At 36.5% G+C, this 15991-nt stretch overlaps 1 protein-coding gene across 4 annotated transcripts in view; it reads right to left on the bottom strand.

Annotated features, from left to right (window-relative positions):
* ARID2 (AT-rich interaction domain 2) overlaps window positions 1–15991 on the bottom strand; it is a 196013-nt gene that overhangs the window by 39698 nt on the left and 140324 nt on the right. For all 4 annotated transcript variants that reach the window (XM_026667817.2, XM_026667816.2, XM_026667818.2 and 1 more), the window contains one exon: window positions 1682–1830. In XM_026667817.2, the coding sequence (XP_026523602.1) occupies window positions 1682–1830 (149 nt within the window). The remainder of the gene's footprint in view (window positions 1–1681; window positions 1831–15991) is intronic.

The following is a 15991-nucleotide window of genomic DNA, read 5'->3' as shown; positions in this document are numbered from 1 at the left end:
GCAGGTCCTTACACTAGTTATGCAAATAGAAGTTTGAATGGGAGAATAAAATCAGTTCAATTAGTGGCATGCAAGGGAAAATATATCCATTTATCTGGACTCTGCAATATTCATTACCTGAAATATAAATCTTGGGGAAAAAAAAACAATATCTTGATTTATATTATTCTTTAATACCTACTCTAAGAAATAGAACATAGAGAGATCCAATCACACAGAATTGGGTTGTGTACTGAAGAAATGTGTTGTGGTCACTGGTAGCCTGCGGAGACAGAAGCAGAATTGGACTGTGGGGAAGAACAGGGACCAGTTCGGGAGTCTGGGGAGGACTCGGACAATGGTCCTGCGTCCGATACAGAGCCAGGGCCATCTGGGAGTTATGTGCTGACTCCGGAGCCTCCAGAATCTGACAGCAGCGAGACAGAGGAACAAGGGGAGCCTGTTTCTAGTGCGCAGAGCTGCCAGAAGGCAAGAGCAGTTAAGACAAAAGGGGTAACTCGGGAGTAAGGCGTGGAGGTGATTGCCCCTCCCATGAGATATAAAGGAAGTGCAAAGGGACAGGAACCTTTGCAGAAAGCAACGTTGTTCACTCTGGTTGGTTTGGAACCTGAAAGCTCCATGGTGAATTTGTGCTCCATTTGGTTTTGAAAGACTAATTGGGACTTTAGTCGTTGGCAGCACTTCAAGTAAGATAAAGGTGTGTTTTTATCAGACTCCTCCCGAAGAACTTTGGCAGACTTCCATGGGACTATTTATAACTGGTTGAGACTCATTACGGGCTGTGAATGACGATAATTCACAGCCGTTGAACTAAAATAGAAGGGTTTTAGATTTAACGTGTGTTTGTTGGTGTCTCAGGAAACCTTGGTCAGAACAAGATTTCTGAGGATCAGTGATACCCAAATAATTATATGATTATCTGCAAACAGGGCACAACATTTAAATGTATAATGTATTCATTTATTTGGAAAGGCAAAATTCTATTGTCTGTGAAAAGTTGAAGAACATTATTCTAAAATTTCTAAAACGGTAACAAGAAGAGTTTAAATGTAAGACAATTGAAAAATGTAATGGTAGTTTCTGCATGGCTTCTTTAAGTTCTTATGCAAGATTCCAAATACTCACAACCAACGGAAATACATAAGTATGAAACAAGATATATTCAAAGAAATTGTATAAAGAAAAACTATGAATATTTGGATGCTATTGGGTGGTGATAGGTACAAGGATATGGATGCTCATCAGCAAAATACTACCAAACATTTCAGTGATAGAGAATTAAAAGGGAGAAATTCTTGGCTCTATAAAGATTTGCTATTTCATCTAATGGAGAGGGAACAATTCAACATTGTTTAATTAATAGATAGTTTTCTATCTATTAGCCAACTTGATATAATTTTTGGTTTCAGACAATAAAAAAGCAAGCTAGCCAACTGCCTACAAAATTGTATGTTGCAGCGATAATGAGAATATTTGAATTCCCACATTAGGTGGTTGCTATGTTTCCAGATGCGGGTCTGATTCCTGCATTAAAAACAAAACAAAACCCTGAAAAATCCAGCATGCATATAAAGTATACTCAGTGTTTCAAAGCATTTCAAACTGATGCAGTCAGCAAAAACATACCACATAAATGTATCATATAAAACTAATCTTTAGCAAGTATTATGGAAACACTCACTTTTTACAGGATTGCCAAAGACACATGAAATTTTGATCAGGTTTTTTCATTTGTTCTGCATGTGGACTTGATACAGTATATATAGAAGGTGGCAAACTGACAGGTGGACCTTGAACTTGCATTGTTGGTACCGGTATTACAGGTGTGCTCTGTGAGAAAATGTTTTAAAAATAAGGATTATTTATATAATGAATTCATACTTTCCCCAACATCCAGTGATTTTGCCTTAAGATATAAATGTCGTACAGTTTCATATACATAAACCACTAATTATTAAAGAGCTCTATATCATGATTAGCTTTCCATGGTTTTATTTCAACAAAAGTAGATTGTCTTTACGGAGTAAAAAATAAAAAAAGTATGTGCTATTTACAGATTTGCTCAATAGACTATATCTGCTCTATTTTTACTCAACAGAGAATTAGACACAGTTTTAAGAAAGATTTACAGATGGCAACCGCTTTTTACGGGGAAAAAAAGCAACTGGGCAACTTAAAACATACTTTTAGTAATATTTTTCACACTAAGCAATTTAAAGCAAAGCTACTGCACTAATTATGGCTCCTTTCAATGCCTGTTAGATATGTTTTTAAAAATACCTGAATTAGCAGTTCTTAAGAACCATGCTATATCATTAGTTGACATCAATATGCATGCTATTAAACCCATTAATCATGTGTGTGTGTGCAGATGTATACACAAAAAAACATACACTGCTGACAATCCCCTGTAGTGGAAAAACCACATAAAATACTTCTTGAAGCACTTCAGATGGATGATAAAGAGTACTTAAAAACAGTGCATCAGTGAAAATGTTAAGCTAAAACCCCTTTTTGTTATTTAAATAACTTTCCAAATTTTTCTTCATTTCCTAATGACAAGTTTCTAATATAGCAACAATCCCCAACCCCACTTGTCTTACATGGAAACAGTCTCTGCATTATCAAGACATTCAAATTGTCACAAAAATTCCTAAAGCAGTATATAAAATACTAATATGATACAATAAATAAATACATGATATATATAATATGTAATACAATACAACATAACATAATATATAAAAACTGAATATAACTTGTAATCCTCTTGCACTAACCTGTTGTAATTTTGTATTAAAGCTTGGCTATCAATAGATTACTGAAGGTACCCCAGTATGAATCACGGTCTTCAGAAAGAACATTCAATTTACAGACCTGATCATTATGGCTTAAATCTGGGTTTAAGAGGGGGCATGAAGATGAATGAAAAAGTGTTCTCTACTCAAAGATGTTTTGTAAGAACTCATATAAAAATGGTTGCAAGTTACATTAATACATTACAAAGTTGAAAAAAAAACTTTGGAGCAAACAACAATATTCTCAATAGTATAAAACCCCTGCAATTGGAAACTAGCAGGAGAAAGAAACATGATTTGTGAAGCTTATTTTACTGACTACATCACACCTCTTGGGCATTGAGATTACAAGTAAGTCAACTATATGAGCCTTGGTGGCGCAGTGGTTAGGGTGCAGTACTGCAACCTACTTCTGCTGACATCCAGCTGCCTGCAATTTGGCAGATCGAATCCCACCAGGCTCAAGGTTGACTCAGCCTTCCATCCTTCTGAGGTGAGTAAAATGAGGAACCTAGATTGTTGGGGGCAATATGCTGACTCTGTAAACCGCTTAGAGAGGACTGCAAAGCACTATAAAGTGGTCCAAGTGCTATTCCTATTGCTATATCTGCATAATATGAGAAAAAAGTCTTATTAGCAACCCCTTGTTCTCTGGATACTACTTGAAAGTATAGTTAAAATAGGAGCCAAGTAACCAATAGTAATAATGACCTTATTAATAATGACCCTGAAACTTAGAAACCACTGAAAAAGAGCAATGAATTTGTTCAGTATAAGAAAAAGACAATAAGCCTGTTTATTTATATATAGGTAGTCCTCAGCTTAAGTGAATTTTGCCCCATTTTTATAACCTTTCTTGCCACAGTTGTTAACTGAATCATTCCAATTGTTAATAACATGCTTGTTAAGTAAATCTGGTTTCCCCATTGATTTTGCTTGTCAGGTGACAAAAGTTGATCACATGACTCCCACATGACTGTAACAGTCAAAAATGCAAGCATCTAAATTTTGATTACTTGTGACCATGGGAATGCTGTAACAGTTCTAAGTGTGAAAAACAGCTGGAAGTCACTTTTTTCAGTGCCATTGTAACTTTGAATGGTCACTAAATGAATGATGCAAGTGGAGGACTATCTGCACTTCTCTGAAATTTTACTCATTTATGAAGTATGCAAATCTGTGGAAAGAAACTTCTTTTATTAATCTTACACATTCAAAATCTATTGAATAAAAATGCTTTAAGCAGAAAATGATAAAAACAAATATTCAGTAATGAATATCAGAATAACTTCAGTCATCCTCTGTAAGGAAAAGTATTTTAGAGAATGTATTTAAAATTTGAAGGCTAGATAGAGAGCTGTTTTCCACAGATGGGGGAGAGGTACCATGTCAGATGAAAGCAGATGATTTCCCCCAGTTCAACAATACAGGAATACAGGACTTGCAAATAGGAACTTTTATTTAAAATTGCTGTCCCTATTCCTATCTTCAGCTTTTTGTAACAAATACTCTAAATATTATTTGATTTTTTTCCCTAAAATTCAAAAAGGAAACCCAGAACTAAATATGATTTTAAGCTAATATTTTTAAAAAATGGGCAACAACTAAGACTTATTCAACTTTTATTCTGATCATATATCTTATTAAGAGATTCATTCTTTCTTCAGATATTAATGCTTTAAGAAGCTCGAATGGAAAGAAGTTATGCAGATTTGCTCCGTTCTGACCTGCACTCATCTCTGCATGCTCCAGGGCTGATAAGAGGTCCCAAATCAGGCCTCTCATCTACTGATACCTCCAGTTGTCTCTAATGTTAGCCTTGTCCATGTTACCTTTAGTGCCTATCTGCTTCATTCCCCCTGAGCCTAACATTCATCTGGGACACCTTGAGCAGCTTTCTCCATTTCAGATTTTTCTAAGCTGGCCACCACAATTACCATTTAATAGGCCACTTACTATGCATTTTAATTAGTGTGTATGTAAGTTTGTAACAGGATGGATAACTTCAAATGAGAGGATGGCATATTAGTTAGATGGAGATGATAAAAGGCATTCCCAGCCATAAAGCTATTTGTTTATCTATCAGCAATCTATCTATATGCACAGAATTCTACCAAGTAGAATAATTTCAGCCACGAGGACAAATCTAAGTTCCTAGTTAGAATTCACAAGAAGTTCTGCTGAACTATGAGTTTATACCAGAGATTTTTTTCCCTCAGGCACTGACTTTGAGAAAGTACACTAGAAGATACCTGTTCACTAGATGGGAATATATCAATAATGGTGTGAACCTCAACACAATATACTTACTTGAAAACAGACAACCCATGTACATAAACAGAGACATAATTTTTTTTCTCATACACATATACCATTTTTCATACATTCTCCCTATTATGGGATCCTTGGTGCTCTCTGAGCTTAGCTGTTTTCTTGCAGACATTTCATTGTCCAACTAGGTAATATTATGAAAGTCTGATGAACTGTCAATTAGAAATTTACATCATCACTTCTGTTTGATTTATCTTCCCCACTGTTCTTGAAAAAGGTGTCAAACAAATAATAAGTATTTGGCATATAAATTTAGTAAATAATTTGTCCAACAAGAAACAAGATACTTGTCTGGTATCTTTCGTGATGAAAGCCAAGTTGAAAAATTAATTCAGTTTTAAATTTCAGAAATGCCTGTTTTTAAATATTTTTAACAAATAAAATTGTAAAGCAAATCATATTGTTCTACATGTACTTTGAATACCAAGATAACCAAATGAAAAGAAATTGACAGATAACTGGCCAAATACCTTCCCAATTCTAAACTTAAAATTGTGGAAACCTTTTGGGAAAAGTGTCTCCTTATGTATTTTATGCCATCACTAACAAACAGGGAGATCTTGGTCTCATCACTCCAAATAACACTGTCACATTGTTCTTCTGTCCAGGTAACATGGGTTTTAGCCCAGTTTAGTCTTTTCAACCTTTGTTTGAAAAAGTCTTTTTTGTGTGTGGAATTCTAGATTTTAGGCCAAATTCCTGCAGTCTGCACTGAATAGTCCTTGTACTCAACTTCACATTGCATTGCGCCATTACATCTTGTATACAACCAGATGATTTTCTTCTGTCACGTAGGCACAGTCTTTTAATTCTTCTATCATCACTTGCTGTTGTGCACCTTTTCCTGCCTTTACCAGTGTGGTTTTGTAGTGATTGAGTCTCCTTATACCTCTTCAAAAACAGAAATGTCATCTTTGGTTAAGTTTCCACCAATTTTTCTTCTGATTTCTTTGTAACTGTAACCTTGTTCACTTAATAATACTATTTTACATCGCTTTCTGAGTGACCAGTCAATTTTTTGCACCATGACTTTAATTTTATTAAATTTTACAAGCTACCTAATTGAAAGCACCCAAAAAAACCCAACCAACTTAATAGTGATCATGTAACACACTGACAAATGTCCTCAGCTTCAATACGTGACATCAGTAACTGAATCCTACTGTGATCTGATTGGCTCATTGCCAAAACAACATGACACCTGATTGGCTCTCTAAACACTCATGCTCATTGGCTACAATCAGATGAAGGAAAACTACCTGATATCAACCTAAGCAAGTTGTGTTTCCTTTTTCTGGTTATTTGGCTATAACTTTTCATAGAACACAGACAATTGAACAAACTTTGTTGCATTAAATTATCTTCTCATTGATATATAATTTTATGGTATGACTACACAAAAGTGGTGTTATTAGCCATCAAATCTCAAAAATACACTTTTCCCAAAAGGTTTCCACAATTTTGGCCACTATTATAGTTATGTCCCTTTATAAGGAGCTATTTGCAACCAAACCTATACTACAAAGGAACAGTTTTGTGAAATTTCTTCAGTTTTATTATTATTTTAAAAATCAAGATAATTATCAGTTCCCAGATTTTATATTCTTCTTGTTGTCCTAGTTTTCAGTTTAGTTCTTGGCTTCTCATCTTGAAAAAAGGGTCAAAGTAGAACAAAGAAATGTTCATACAAGGATCTTAAGACAGTTTATAGATAGAAATCAGCCATAATATTAACAACATAAATAATAAACAGGAAGAGATTCATGATAACTTATTTCCAGCTGGAACATAATATTAAATGATTTAACAGCTTCTGAGTTACTATAAATACAACATTTTCAAGTCATATATAACTAAGATTAAATACTATTTGTAATTTAGATTTAACTGTTTAACAGATTTAAACCTACTTTACAAAATATCATTCATGAAATAATTACAATTTAAAGATCCCTAGACAAATTTTAAACATCCATCCATCCATGATAAAATAGCATCAGTGAACAAAACTTTATTAACATTCTGGTTTAAAACTAAACTTAATCAAATGATTGTTGGGATAAATATGGTAAATATTTCCCACCAAGACTTATGTACCATTTCAGATAGAAAATTTCAAACATATGAAGACAACTTGACATTTCTGGACATGTTTCAATGTACGGCAGTAACTCAGTCTGTAAATAATCAGTCATACACTACTGAGGCAAGGTCCAATTCACCTTTTCTACAAAAGGCTGTATTTATCTCAAATTATCTTGATGTAAGATGGGTGGCCTATAAATTTTATAAACAAATAAATAATAAATGGGTGACCTAACAGAAGCTGATAAAAAAACAGATTTTGTGTAGAGGCCACTTCACCTGCTTCACCATATTATGCAGCAAGTCCAGAACATCTCACAAAATTTAAAGGAATGAGTTCATAGGATCAATTATACATTGACATCAGAATGAATGAAATTCCCTACCCATGAAACTGCAACTGTGTGTATATCCCTGTTAAAATGCCAGGTTTTTGAGATGTAAAAAGACCAGGATAAATCACTTCAGAATTCTATTTTTAACATAACATAAAAGCTGTATAATTCAATTGAAAAACAAACTGGGTTTTTTAGGGACATGTAGACTTTCTACATCCACTGCAAGTATTGTACTCTATTTTACTTTAATCTAATCTGTAAATTCTGCTTCATATCAACAGTTTTATTTATTTTTCACATTTTTGAACCACCCATCTCCCTCAGAGGGATTTGTTCCCTCTTTGTACTAGTTTTGAGGAAGTATCTTCTTGAATAAACTGCTTTTTTTTTTTTAAGAAAATGAGGTGGATACAAACCCCTAAAAATGAATTAAATGAAAGCTGAGTTTTTAAAAATCATTGCAATAATTCTTACAGGTTCTAATGAGAACTTTAAACTTGTCTGGAAGCTTCAATCCAAACAATGACCAATGAATGCTTCTAAATCTCTAGAACTATCTGTAACTCTGTAATATTGAGACCTGCAACATGATCTGAGTTTCATTGAACAAAAGATTCAAGAAACCATGCACTGAATCATGTCTTAATTGGACACACTGAGGCAACAATCTATCTTTTTGTTGAACAAAGCATGTCAAGTTTTAATATTTGGCAGCAGCCTTTTAACAATGATTTCAACCAAATGCTTCCTATACTTGTCAATCAATATCACACATCAGCTTGGCCTATTCCCCCTACAGAAGTGTTATAGTTTCTTTATATTCAAGGCAGTGGTGGGATTCAAATTTTTTTACTACCAGTTCTGTGGGCGTGGCTTGTTAGGCGTGGCTTGTTGGGCGTGGCAGGGGAAGGATACTGTAAAATCTCCAGTCAGAGGTGGTATTTGCCAGTTCTCCGAACTACTCAAAATTTTCGCTACCGGTTCTCCAGAACTGGTCAGAACCTGCTGAATACCACCTCTGATTCAAGGACTGTCTTGAATGACCAGCATTCAAGCTTCAGCTCAGTGACATTCTCCTACAAAATTGTTGTTGTAATTCAGAACCCACTGTTCCACTGATTGTGAACTATCCAGGCATTGTGATTGAAAGGTACCTCCATGATATTTCCATATGAAATTCTTTTGTTGGAATGTAATGTTTTATTTTCTCCAAGCACATTTCTTGTTAATACTAAAGACTTCCATTTTTATATGTTTTATTTGAACATGGTTCCAATAGACTGCTGGATCATCCAGACGATCTTTAGCAGATATGAGAGGCAGCCATATAGTTTCTGGAAAACAGTGGTTTCCTACTTGGCATTATCCAATGCACAGTATTCTTGTTCAGTATTTTTCTTTTAGTGGACTCATGAATATTGAAATCATTGCATTTCCTTTGCCATTCTTTTTATCCTTCTGGATTAGGGGTCTGCAATCTTAAACACTCAAAGAGCCACTTGGGCCTGTTTCCCACAGAAAGCAAAACACTGGAAGCCACAAAACCTAGGTGGGCATGGCCAACTCGACGTCACTCACTTCCACCCAGTCACATGACCCCTCCAGTCATGCCTACCCAGGTTTTGTGCTTCCACATGTTTTCTTTTCTATGGGAAATAAGTATCTCCCCCTCTCTCCCACCCTCTCTCTCATCTCTCTTTCTCCCTATCTCCCTCTCTCTCATCTCTCTTTCGCTCTCTCATCTTTTTCTTTTTCTCTATCTTCCTCTCCCTCCCTCTCATCTTTCTCTCATCTGTCTTTCTCTTTTCCTCTCTATCTCCCTCTCTACCTCCCTCCCCCTCCCAACCCTCTGTCTCTTTTCTCTTTCTCTCAGTCTGTCTTTCTCTCTATCTCTTTCTCTCTCTCTCTCTTTCCCTTTTTCTGTCTCCCTCCCCTCATCTCTTTTTCTCTCATCTTTTCTATCTCTCCTCTCCCTCTCCCCCCTCTCTCCATCATCTCTCTCTCTCTCTCTTTTCTTTCTGTCCCTCGCTCTCTCTCTCCCTTCCTCCCTCCCACTTCCCACCTCCACTTTCCAACCCACAACCCAGGGAATAACTGTAAGGAAATTTGACCACATTCTCTCTGTCTGGAAAGATACAATAATAAACCTTGTGTTGCAAAAGGATGACTGTCAGGCTATAGATTATCACACACACTTCAGAGAAGCATCATCCAAGCAGCAGCACACTCACACAAGCACGCATACATATCCTGCAACTTGGTCCCAAGTGGCCAGAAAATATAGTCCCTGGGTGGCCCTGAAGATGCTTGGCAGGCAAAGTATGGGACAAAACTCTCTCACCCCCAATCACCAAGGCAGCATCTGCTGAATCCTGGCAAAACTGGGCAAGGTGGAGAGAGGAGAGCAGACAGAGCCAAATCAAGCCGAATCTGTCTCCTCTGTCTGCCTGACTGGAAAAGGCGGGTGGCTACTTCTGGCTTTCTTGGTGCTGGACGTATGACCTGTTCTCTGCCCTGAGAGAGTTGCCAGGGGCGAGTGGGGCAGGGTTGCATTATGTTATAATGGGCTCCAGGCGGAGGAGGGGATCCAGTCTCCCTCATTGTGAAGTGCATGTCAAATTGGGGACTGGATCCCCTCCTGGAGCCCATTATAACACAATACGAGCAAGGGAGAGAAAGAGAGAGCAAGGTACTGTGAAAAAAGTGGGCAGGCCATAGAGGGGGTATTGGGTCTTCCCCCTGCCCCCCGGCAAAGGAAAGCCAGACGGGCTTCTCCTTCCCTCCTACCCTTCCCTCTGCTCCCTTCTCCCTACTCAATCCTATTTCAGGACAGAGGAGCGCGCACTGGAAACGTGTTGGCATTTCTAACACGCATTTCTCCGGAACTCGCCTGCAATTTGCCACGTTCCTCCAGGCCTGGCTTGCTGAGTGGGGAGAGCAGCCCTGACTCCTCTGCTTCCCCCCGCCACGGCCCCAGCCACCACTGCCAGGGGAAGACACAGGAAAAGAAAGCGAGCAGAAACATAGCTCTCTCCGGGGCGAAAGAGCTGAGATCGGGGAAGGCACAGGCAACAGAAAACGGCACATTTCAAAGGCAGCAGCTTGCATCTTTGAAACACGCAGCTTTCTGTTGCCTATGCCTTCCTCGATCTCAGCTCTTTCACCCCAGGGAGAGCTGTTTCTACTTGCTTTTCCTGTGCCTTCCCCGGGCAGCAATGGCTGGGGCTGGGGGGGGGCAGTAGAGACATCAGGAGTGCTCCCCCCACTCAGCAAGCCAGACCTGGAGGAGCGTGGTGAGTTGCGGGCGAGCGCCGGAGGGTCAGAAGTCACAATCTGACGTCTCTGATGTCCAATTCGCCAACGGGGCGCTTCTGCCGGTCCTTCTCCCCTTCCTGCTGGGCTGTTGTGCTCGGCGCTTGGTGGGGGAGAGGAGCACTTCCCCATGTTGCCCCCTTCTTTCTCTTGGCCCCGCTAACAAGGGAGGAGGAAGGCCAGGCTTGGGAGATGTCCCCCACCCCGCAAGATCTGCCTCCAGTGTTCTCTCCCAGTCCTCTTTGCTGGCGGCAACAGCAAATGTATCATGGCAAATGTATCAAAGGCAACTGCAGCAGCACTTCATTCCCGCATTAAGGCTCCAGCCATACCACTGCTGCAACAGGGAGCCGCAGCAGAGGGATAGGTTGCTGACCCCCATTCTGGACTATTTTATATCTTACTCTTGGGATAAATTCTGTTGAAAGACATTCTTGGGAAGAGTAACAATGTTATTGAAGGAGGCCATGGATATTAGCAATGTTTCTACAGTCTTCCCAGTTTTATAACCATTGACAATACCTTTTCTGAAATCTACAAAGAGTTATTTTGACTGAAGCAGAATTCACTTCCATAAGCATTTTGCACAGCAGATTCAAATTGTCGCAACCAAGTTATTGTTTTTAATAGGGATTATTTTCTCAAAGCTATACTTGATTGTCATCTCATTTACTAGAATATCTGATTCAATTTACCCTGTTAAGAGACCTGAATAATCTGTCCTAGAACTGTATATATCTCTACAATAAATACATTATTATCCAGATATTTAAAAAGACATGCCACACATTTGTTTTGGACATTGTTTAACCAGAATATCTTAGATGAAATCCTGAGCTCATTGTACTACAGGATTACTTAAACTTCTAAACAGTTCACAAACTTTCACTTCTATAACACAAACAAAAAACATCCATGTAATAACTAACATGATGATGACATCATTGGTCTGTTGCTCTATCTAATACAGTCTTCTGCTACTGAGATGGACTATTACTTCTTTTACTGCTACTTGACAGACTATTACATTTTATGTTCATCAACTTCTTAAAACCAGAAGGATATATGAATGAAAGATGGAAAGCAGAGAAAAAACAGAACACAGAACAATTTGACACTTGCAGTTGAGGATGTCAAACAGTTTGTCAAGTTTCACAGTGAAAGTCTCTGACATCTAGCTTTCCCCAACCAAGAGATGTTTTTGGCTTGATCCCAGCTCTCTTGGATCTTGTTCAAGATTGTTACTCGTGAATTGAGAAGTAATGATATTGATTGACAGCTCTTGGAAATATAGTTAGATTCTTTTCCACCTGTGGTTTTTCTGCTTTACAGTGGAAAATAATATGTTCTACCCATTTTCTTGAGACAGAAAATCTTTATATGATTTTTATCAGACAATTGTATTTGAGGTAAATGAACATTAGATATATTATCACATAATTTCTACATCCTTCATTTCAGCTGTGACATAAGCTTCATCATTTAAAAATAAATTTACAAATAGAAGATATGAACTAACACATATTCTTTCTTCCAGTATGGTTCATGAACATTTATCTGAGTTCATCCTTCCAAAACTGTCTGTTATTTAAAGAAAGCTTTTTAAAAGAAAAAGTTATGGTCTACTAGATACTGAAATGATTAATGAAAGTATAGCATAAGTAATAAAACTATATCTAGACATTCTCTCTAAATTTGCTTCTTAGAGGTTGCACTGAGTTGATCAACTGAGATGAGCACAGCTTAGATTAAGATTTTTAAAAAACATCTAAAATGTGCACCACAAGTAAGAGCATCTGCAGAGAGATTTTATCCAATGAAAATATCTTCAAACATTTGGAATTAAAGAAAGATACCTGAGGCAATTAGCACCTTTATTTTGAAAAAGAAATAATTACTTAAATTCTACCATTGTTTCAGCTCTTTACATAATTCCTTAAAGATCAAGATGGAAAGCCTCAGGATAAAATAAATAAGTGGAGTGTTAGTCCTGTGTCTAGAAGCAGTTTCTCTGTTTTACCACATTTTTTGAACTCCCAGATCCATAGATAATCTCTCTCAAGACCCTAACCACACACTTACTCTTTCACACAGGAAATTACTAGTTGTTTTTTTCCTCAGTAACTTTTCTGGATATGTTCCTCTGCATATAATTCTCCTTCACATTCATTTTTTATAGAGTTAAAAGAAAGAATTTTATAACACCATAAACATTTATTTAACAGAAAAGAGTTTTAGATTCTTTCCAGTGTAGGAAGTTAGCACCCACCCCTCCTAGGAATATGAAATGTTTTAGGATATACTAAAAGGGAAGAATATTTCCCCTAAAAAGAGAAGTAGAAACTCAGAAGCAGAAACTCCCCCCACCTTTGTTAATGGGTGGGCCATTAAGGCATGGGGACAGAGTATTCTACACAACAAAACCCTCTACTCACCTCACCTTGTGGCCTGGGAAGATTGCATCAGTCAGCACTCAGGTGAAGCCATGTGGTCCAGACAAAGTCTACAAAGTTAGCTAAAACCCCTGCCCCTGGGAGTCTGACAGCCAATAGGATACATTTCTTACACAGGAACAGAAAACACTAAGGTGGGGCCCAAATCAAGGGATTCCCAGCATCTCTTTCCTTTTCACTCAGGAGCTCCAAGGCATGTGGTCCTGTTCACCATTAAACTTTCTTTCCAAGCAACTTCCATGAATCTACTGTCTTTTTCCCCACTTGGAACTGAACCCAGAAGGATATTTCTTCCAACACCAGGAAATCAGTTTTCAATCAACTTAAAGAATAATTTCACTAAAACCACTTTACTGGCAATTTCTATTTCCATTCCAAAAACTTAGAAAACCAATCAATTTGGGGAATTAATAAAAAAAATCTGAAGGAATTTCTCATTGTATATCAATCTTTTTCATGTCTGAAACTATCATATGCAGCAAAGGTTACACAAAAAAGTATGTTACATGCAGTAAATAAGGAAATCTCTAATTAGCAACTTTCAATACCCTGTAAATAGTGGTTGGTCCTAAGATTATTTAGTTTTTAGTTCAGGGTGATCTCCTCTCTCACATATCATTATGAGATCCTGGGCTTGGTGAGTAGAGGATCTGTGCCACAACCGAATGTTCTTATTTTACACAATTATTTTCTATGCTGAAGAAACATTTAACATTAACTTTCCAACAGAAAAGTGTGCATCTGTCACAAAACTCCAAATTTTAGAGTTTTCTTTCTTTTTTTTAAATAAAGTTTTATTGAGTTTTAACAAAACAAATAAAACATCTTATTTGAGTACAGCATCGTTCCGGGTTATCACATTTCCATACAGACACAATTTCATATGCGTATTCATCTTATGTATTCAACTTCATATCTTATTACTCTTTTTCCAACTTCTCACTATTTCTCCCTTTACTTCTCTTAATTTTCTTTTATGGTTATCTCATTTTCTTCTTATTCAATTGTATTTCTTTTACCTAAATTTCTATATCTTTTTATTCATTGTACTTATACTTTCGTCTGTCTTGTTTACAATTTCATATGTTCTCTTCCAACATTCTTAAGAAGCAAAATTCCCCCTATGTTTACCAATCGAAGTGCAACACCTTTAAATCTTATTGTTATTATCATATGAAATCTCATTAAACATTGAATTTGTGCATTCTAAAATTATAACATTCAAATTTCTAATATCTATTTTATATCATGTAGATCTCATCATTCAGACTCTGCTTGGTACTTCCCCTTGAAAATGTAAAAAGAAAAATTCTAAAAACAGCAAAAACAATATATATATATAAACATTGGTAAACAAAATAGTTATTTAAAATCATTCTAGTACTGGTAAAAACCTTGTAAATCTTTCACGTTTCTTTTCAATATCTATCAATCTTTGAGAACAATTGAAATGTTTCCCTCCCTCCTACATTATTACTTAATTGTTAATAAGCATTCCATTGGATAGTCATACAGTTTTATCTTATAAATTATTTACTATTAATAAGAAAAATAATCATTCAAATTCATTCCAATAACTGGTATAAATTTCCTTATAAATCTTTCACGTTTCTTTTCAATATTTTATCAATCTTTAGAAACAATTGCAATGTTTCCCTCTCTTCTTTATTGCATTAATTATAAATAAACATACCATTACATAACAATAGTTTTATCTCATAGATTATTTACTTATTTCATTTCTAACTCATTACAGTATTCTACTGTCACAACACTCTTTTGTACCTTTGCAGAATCCTCACTTTTAACTAAATTTAACCATTGTCTGTGTTTTATAGCTGATCAAATACCTTTAATCCTAGTATGTTTCCCCTTTTTCTTTATTTCCTGTTTTTGTCCCTCATGAGTTCTTTCCCTTTCTATCCCCCCCCTTTTTTTTCTCATCCCTTTTTTTATACCATTCTCTCTCTAATTTTCCCTTCTGTGGTTTTCTTTTCTGCTTATCCTTGCTGTTATATGGCTTCTTCTTTGTCCCGCCCTTCTTCTTGCTCTTGAAGCTTTTCCTTTTGCTTTTCATAGTTCAGGATCTCCATTTCAAGAAATTCAAATACGAAGCCAAAGGATCTTCCTCCCCATTCTGCATCTTCTTTCTGTTTTTTTAAGACTCATCTTCAATTCCTCCAGGAGTGATGGCATTTTAAACACTTTTGAACAACTACCCGATTGACTTTAAGTAAAAACAGAAAAAGAAAAAACCAATGCCAAAAACATTTTTTTTAAATCACCAAATGATCCCAGACTGTTCCTTCTTGTTTCTTTCCTTTCCTTTTCCTTTCCGTGGGTTACTGTATCTTTTAATAAGATTTCAGTTACAATGTATCCTCGGGAGTCTTTTCAAAGTTTCACTGTTAATCCTCTTTATTTTTCCAGGTGGCACTCCATTTTTCCAAGTCCCACCCTTTTGCCTCCACTCTTCTCCTTTTTAGGGCTTTAAAATGACCAAGAAAAAAAACTTTATTCTCCTTTTGACACTTAGATTTCAGCTTAAGGTTGCCTATTAGTGTCAAAATAGATTAATATAAATTTCTTTCCATACAATTTGTAATTGTCAATATAAAGGTTAAAAAAAGGGTTTTTAACCTCCTTTTCTCTCTCCTTTGCTGCTTAAAGATCT

This window comes from Notechis scutatus, chromosome 6 (genome assembly GCF_049901735.1).
Source record: "Notechis scutatus isolate UNSWTSFEM ecotype Mainland chromosome 6, rNotScu1.2, whole genome shotgun sequence".
NCBI lineage: Eukaryota > Metazoa > Chordata > Lepidosauria > Squamata > Elapidae > Notechis > Notechis scutatus.
Note: the sequence above shows the minus strand (reverse complement) of the source record. Positions and strands in the feature narration are given on the sequence as shown.